The sequence below is a fragment of the Cibotium barometz genome, chromosome 26, assembly GCF_041138505.1.
Source record: "Cibotium barometz isolate CiBa-2024 chromosome 26, ASM4113850v1, whole genome shotgun sequence".
NCBI lineage: Eukaryota > Viridiplantae > Streptophyta > Polypodiopsida > Cyatheales > Cibotiaceae > Cibotium > Cibotium barometz.
The window spans coordinates 26201067-26207199 of record NC_141071.1 but is presented as its reverse complement, the minus strand read 5'-3'; the positions used below and the strand labels follow the sequence as shown (position 1 = coordinate 26207199).

The window sequence follows — 6133 nt, the reverse complement described above, 5'->3', positions numbered from 1 at the left end:
AAACCTAACCCTAAAATTTTTAATTTAAATATTTAAGTTTCTTGGATTATCTCTCCCTTGCCCTCCCATCCTCTCTCTCTCTCTCTCTCTCTCTCTCTCTCTCTCTCTCTCTCTCTCTCTCTTCATGGAGGTCAACCTACTATTCCCCCAGCTTACTGATGCTGACATGTGTGTTCCATTGTGCAATGGAAAGGGTATTGTTAGCAAGGACTTTTTGATTAAAAAATCTTATCCCAAGGAGTTCAAGTCCTTAGATGCCATCATTCATAGAGAAGATGAGGAAAAGCATGTGAGCCTTATTCCACATCAAGATATGGAGGGTAATGACCTCTATATCCTTGAGGGGTCACTTTCTCTCTTGTATGAGGTGACATTCACTTCAAAATGTCATGCACCCATGTGTAGCCTGGTGTTTGTGGATCTTTAAAGTCTCTCACAATTTGTTGATGCAGTTTACGGACAGAGGTTCCTCACAGTTTGTAATTGATGTGGAGGATGATGCAAGCCATAGGTCAAAGTTTAATATGCATAATCGAGATAGAAAACCAATTGGAAGACCTAGAAAGATTCATTTCTTAGATGAAGAGACAAGTGCAGACAGTGAATCCACATATACTAGTGTGGTGGAAGCACCAATACATTAAACCTTCTAGGCAATTAGGAGAAATTTTAGGGAAGGCATAGAAGTTGGTGTTTATGATATACATATCAAAGGTCATCCAACATGCACTTGTCCAGATTTCATGGGAAGGATTGAAAAGAGGAAGTCATATCTTGCAAGCACCTATACTTTGTGTACTTGAGAGTTCTCAGCCTCAGCCAAAATGAGAATATGTTTATTCATCAACCAATGTTGACTGAAAGGGATGTCGTTGAGGCTCTGAATAGAGACAGGACATACTCGGATTTGAGGCTCTGAAAGGGATGTCGTTGAGGCTCTGAATAGTGACAGGACATACTCGAAGTTGGCCTAGGCCTAGAGTGTAAGCAAGTACAAACATTTGTATTAGGCTGACCTTTTTTTGGTTTTTTGAACTTGGCTTGCGAACAATATAGATGCAAAGGAATTTCAAAACTTCAATGGCTAATGTCCTTGTCCACTTAGGGCATGAAGACCTTTTTTGTATGTAATGACATGACTTTTTATTAATATGGATGGAAGGGATTACAACACTTTAGACATTATGTGTGATTAATGGATGGAATAGAATGCTACACTTTCTTCACTAATTTATTTGTCTATTTGTCCACTTTTTTATTGCAAGGATGTTGTACTAACATTTTGTTCTAAAGGGTGTGGAAGAATAAGTGAGGGGAGAGAGAGGTGGTGGAGAGAGGGGGAGAGGAAGAGTGTAAATTAGGGAGTGAGAGAGAGATAGAGTGGGACAATAGAGAGAAAGGGAGTGTAGGGATTAGGTATGGAGAGGAGAGAATGTGAGTGAGGGAGAGAGATACATACTACGAAGAGAGTAGAGAGAGAGAGAGAGAGAGAGAGGAAAAAAGCGCTCCAAAAAGGAAGATTCGCCAAAAAGGAAGATTTGCTCGTTGGAAATTGCTCTCCAAAAAGGAAGATTAGCCAAAAAGGAAGATTCGCTTGTTGGAAATTGCTCTCCAAAAAAATGCGTTCCTAAAAAAACAAAGCACAAGTACTTTTGAATTTTTTAGTGTAAAAGCTCTTCCAAAAATATAGCAAGCTACAAATATAAAGATTCACTCGTTGGAAATTCTTTCCAAAAAAATGCGTTCCTCAAAAAACAAAGCATAAGTACTTTTGAATTTTTTAGTATAAAAGCTCTTCCAAAAATATAGCAGGCTACAAATATAAAGTCTTGGGCCTACCAAAAGTATAAATTACCCATAAAATACTTATTGGTATATACAAAGGTTTCAGGCCTTAGCCTTACAAAAATATTAATGCCAAAATATGAAACCATAATAATAGTTCACATATCTTCCATAATATCTCATAGTGGTCTAACACACTTTTCACCCGTGTGATAACACATAATCCGTCACTCACTCATTGTCTACATGCAACAGAATATTAGTTAGTGCACATATTCAATTAAACACATTAATCTTAATTATATCATACCAGTGCACATAGGTGATTAAACACATTAATCTTAACAAAAGGACATTAAGGAGTTTGCTAGCCTTTATGTTAAGGAGTGAATTTCCATACATTTTAATTACACAACCAGTATTCAAGTAATGAACACCTGGTTGAATGAATTGTCCTTATTTTGATTGGTTGAAAAAAGGTTCTTATCGAGCATTGGTAGAAAAGAGTCAAGAATGCTTAAGGGCTATGTGGAGCTCAAGCCCTCCGAAGCTACAAAGGCATGAGCAGCCAGCAATATAGCCATAAAAAAATTAAAAAAGGCAGCGCGTGCAAGCGTGTGCACATGTAAGAAAGCGCGCGCAAGTGTGTGCACATGTAGGGAGGACAGACACACACAAACACATGCACGTACACGAGACACAAGGCTTATACACGCACAAGTATAAGCGTACACATGTGAGACAGATGTAGAAGGAGACATACATGTGTAAATGCACATGGAGGAGGAGACACAAGCATGGGCTTGAACATGCACACGCACCATATGAACAATGAAACAACGACATTGATATCAAGGCGTCCGGACATACGCAACCGAGCAGTAAGTGTGAAGATGGACAAATGAACAAAAAGTACGAAAAGGCTGCAAAAAGAAGGTGGGAAGCTGCGCTCCAGTGCAGAGAGTTCTCGCATCAGGCGGAGTAACCCAATGCAACCCTCAGGAAGGCTCTTCTGCAGCAGCCCAAGGAATGCCATAGCCATGGATCTCTCCAATCAACTCCCTTGTTTGCTCTGGATGAAGAGCCCCTACCCGCATGGCGCCGTCCTGGTGGGTGGAAACCACACCTCCTCCAGGTTTTGCACTCGCTAAAACTCTTCTTCTTTTCTCTCTCTTTCTCTCTCTCAGCACACACATGCAGTAAAGTGTGTTTAGGGTTTTCCCCTCCTTCATAGAAGCTTACACGCACAGAGGCTAGAGCTGCACCATGTGTGCCCATCTCCCCCAAAAGCGAGCATATGGCGAAGAACACCGGATCCTTCTCCTTCCTGATGATGCTGCTGCTTCCGGGCTCCATAGCAATGGCCATAGCCACAGATGGCTCCTCCTCAAGGTGCTTCTCCGCTCTCTCTTCTCGTTGATTCTTGCTTTATCTCTGGTTTTCTATCTGGTACACCATCATCAGGATGGCATAACCCACCACCATGGAGAACGCTTCCTCAATCAGCTTCATCTTCATGGATATTTTTCCATTAAACATGATGAATATGGATATTATGCCATTAATCAGCATCGAGAGAATCAGCTCGAGGATGAGGATCATATCATCAATTTATATCAAAAAGAGGATTGTTCCATCAATCTACATCAAAATGGGGATCACTTTATCAATCCACATTCAAGTATAGACCATTTCAGTAACCTTCATGACCAGTTCATTGATCATCATGAAAATGTAGATGCAACTTATGATCATATTTTTGCCCCACAAACGATTGAGATGATGAATTCACAAACAGATCTTTCTTCTCATAATAGGGCAACCTCAACGAGCCACAGTAAATCCAGGAGGAAACTACAGATGGCTAGGAGAGCTAAGGTGAAAATCTTTTTGAAAATCTTCCAAGACTTGCTTGATGAAGGCCTGCTCAAGACGGACCATAAGGTTCTTTGCCTGGGTGCTAGAGCAGGTGAAGAGGTGATTGCTTTGAAGAAGAGGGGATTAAAAGATGTGGTCGGCATCAATCTGCTGGCACATTCAGAACTTAAGAGAAGAAGCACATTGAAACAGAACTTTGCAGATGAGAGTTTTGATTTTACTTTCACAAAGGTGTTTGATGGCATCCCATACCCTGCTCTATTTGTTGCAGAGATAGAACGCACTTTGAAAGCAGGTGGTTTCGCTGCTATGCATGTTTCCCTGAATGTATGGCGTAATAAATTCATGTCAAGTGAGCCCGGTCATGGCATAAAGCCAGTCACTTTACTTTTCCAACACTCAGAAATCGTGTATGTTTCCTCAGCATATGCTCCTGGCTTGGATACCATCATTGTATTCAAGAAAAACACTCTTGTCAAGACAAGTGGAACAGGTTTAGCATACGTGAATAATAATCAACTACATCATTATGCCTCCATACCTCAACCAGTGGTGAATCAGCTTGAGCCTCTGTTGACAAAAGAGTGCAGGAAGTGCATGGAGGAGCATTTGGAAAGCATAAGATATATACCTAGTTTATGGGACCTAGATAAGCATGATCACCATGTCTATGTTGATTTGGGTTCACATGATTTCAACTGCAGCTGGTTTGAGAAACGTTATCCCAAGCATGGCCATAAATTCAGTGTATTTGCCATTGATGCAAGTGATTCACCACAAACAATAGCAGGTGTTACGTTTCCACAAAATGCAGCTTGGCTAAGAAATGAGACCGATGTAATTGAGAAGGCTCTGTCTAGTGGGCAGTCGGATTACCATGACAGAGCTACTGTAACAAACAAACGTGGTGACATAGGGGTCCTAACACTCCAAGGCTTGCAATTTGCAGCCTGGTTGAAAAGGACCGTGGTGCCAGATGATTTTGTTGTTGTCAAGATGGATGTGAAAGGAATGGAGTTTGAACTCATATCCAGAATGCTTGAGATGGGTACTATCTATCTAATCGATGAGCTTTTTCTTGTCTGTCATCATCACATTGATGAAGTGGGGGCACCCTATGAGAGGTCTTATACAGATTGTTTGACAATGTATGAGACCCTCCGTAGCAATGGAGTAGCTGTTCATCAGTGGTGGTAAAGACATACTAGCACTGCAGCTGTAGTAGGGATGATCTGGAGTCAAATAATGGCAGGCATCTATGGCTTGCCAGCTGTTCAAATCAGATGATTTGAGCATGGATTTGTTTTCTTTTATTATGCTTTGGTTTGGATATGATGCTGGAAAATTATTATGCTAGAACATATATTAATTTGGTTGTCTGTCCCATCTGTAAGGTTTACTTTACATATATTATGCTAGAACATATGATGCTGGAAAATTATTATGCTAGAACATATATTAATTTGGTTGTCTGTCCCATCTGTAAGGTTTACTTTATCTTTCACCAAGTCTAGGTTTGATTTTTGGACTTGTAGTAGGGATGATCTGGAGTCAAATAATGGCAGGCATCTATGGCTTGCCAGCAGTTCAAATCAGATGATTTGAGCATGGATGATGGATTGTTTTCCTTTATTATGCTTTGGTTTGGATATGATGTTGGAAAATTATTATGCTAGATCATATATTAATTTGGTTGTCTGTCCCATCTGTAAGGTTTACTTTATCTTTCACCAACAAGTCTAGGTTTGATTTTTGGACTTGTAGTAGGGATGATCTGGAGTCAAATAATGGCAGGCATCTATGGCTTGCCAGCAGTTCAAATCAGATGATTTGAGCATGGATGATGGATTGTTTTCTTTTATTATGCTTTGGTTTGGATATGATGCTGGAAAATTATTATGCTAGATCATATATTAATTTGGTTGTCTGTCCCATCTGTAAGGTTTACTTTATCTTTCACCAACAAGTCTAGGTTTGATTTTTGGACTTGTAGTAGGGATGATCTGGAGTCAAATAATGGCAGGCGTCTATGGCTTGCCAGCAGTTCAAATCAGATGATTTGAGCATGGATGCTGGATTGGTTTCCTTTATTAAGCTTTGGTTTGGATATGATGCTGGAAAATTATTATGCTATAACATATATCTTTATCTTTCACTAACAAGTCTAGGTTTGATTTTTGGACTTGGTAGATAATCAATGGCTTTTTCCTTGTATCGTTACCATGCATTGAATTCAAAATGGTTTGCAATGATTGGGACTTTCACCACTGGTTAGTGGTAGTCAGTTTGGAATAGCCTTTAGTTCTCGCCTTCACCTCCCATAACTCTCTGCTTCTTGCACATAAGGTGGTAGCTTTTGGTTAATTTGATGGTTTGAATCCTTTGTTTATTGACGATTACTTTTACATGTATGTATGTGTGTGTGTGTGTGTGTGTGTGTGGGGGGGGGGGGGGGGGGGGGGAGGGGTTG

General features: G+C 40.3%; 1 protein-coding gene across 1 annotated transcript; it reads left to right on the top strand.

Annotated features, from left to right (window-relative positions):
- The first annotated feature begins 2680 nt into the window (after positions 1-2680).
- Positions 2681-5024, top strand: LOC147623819 (uncharacterized). The gene has a single exon (XM_086820449.1). The coding sequence runs from the start codon at positions 3052-3054 to the stop codon at positions 4858-4860; it is 1809 nt and encodes a 602-aa protein (XP_086676575.1). The 5' UTR covers positions 2681-3051; the 3' UTR covers positions 4861-5024.
- The last annotated feature ends 1109 nt before the right edge of the window (positions 5025-6133 follow it).

Excerpts from the sequence above, each read along its gene's own strand:
- LOC147623819 (XM_086820449.1), top strand. The coding sequence starts at position 3,052 with ATGTGTGCCCATCTCCCCCAAAAGCGAGCATATGGCGAAGAACACCGG.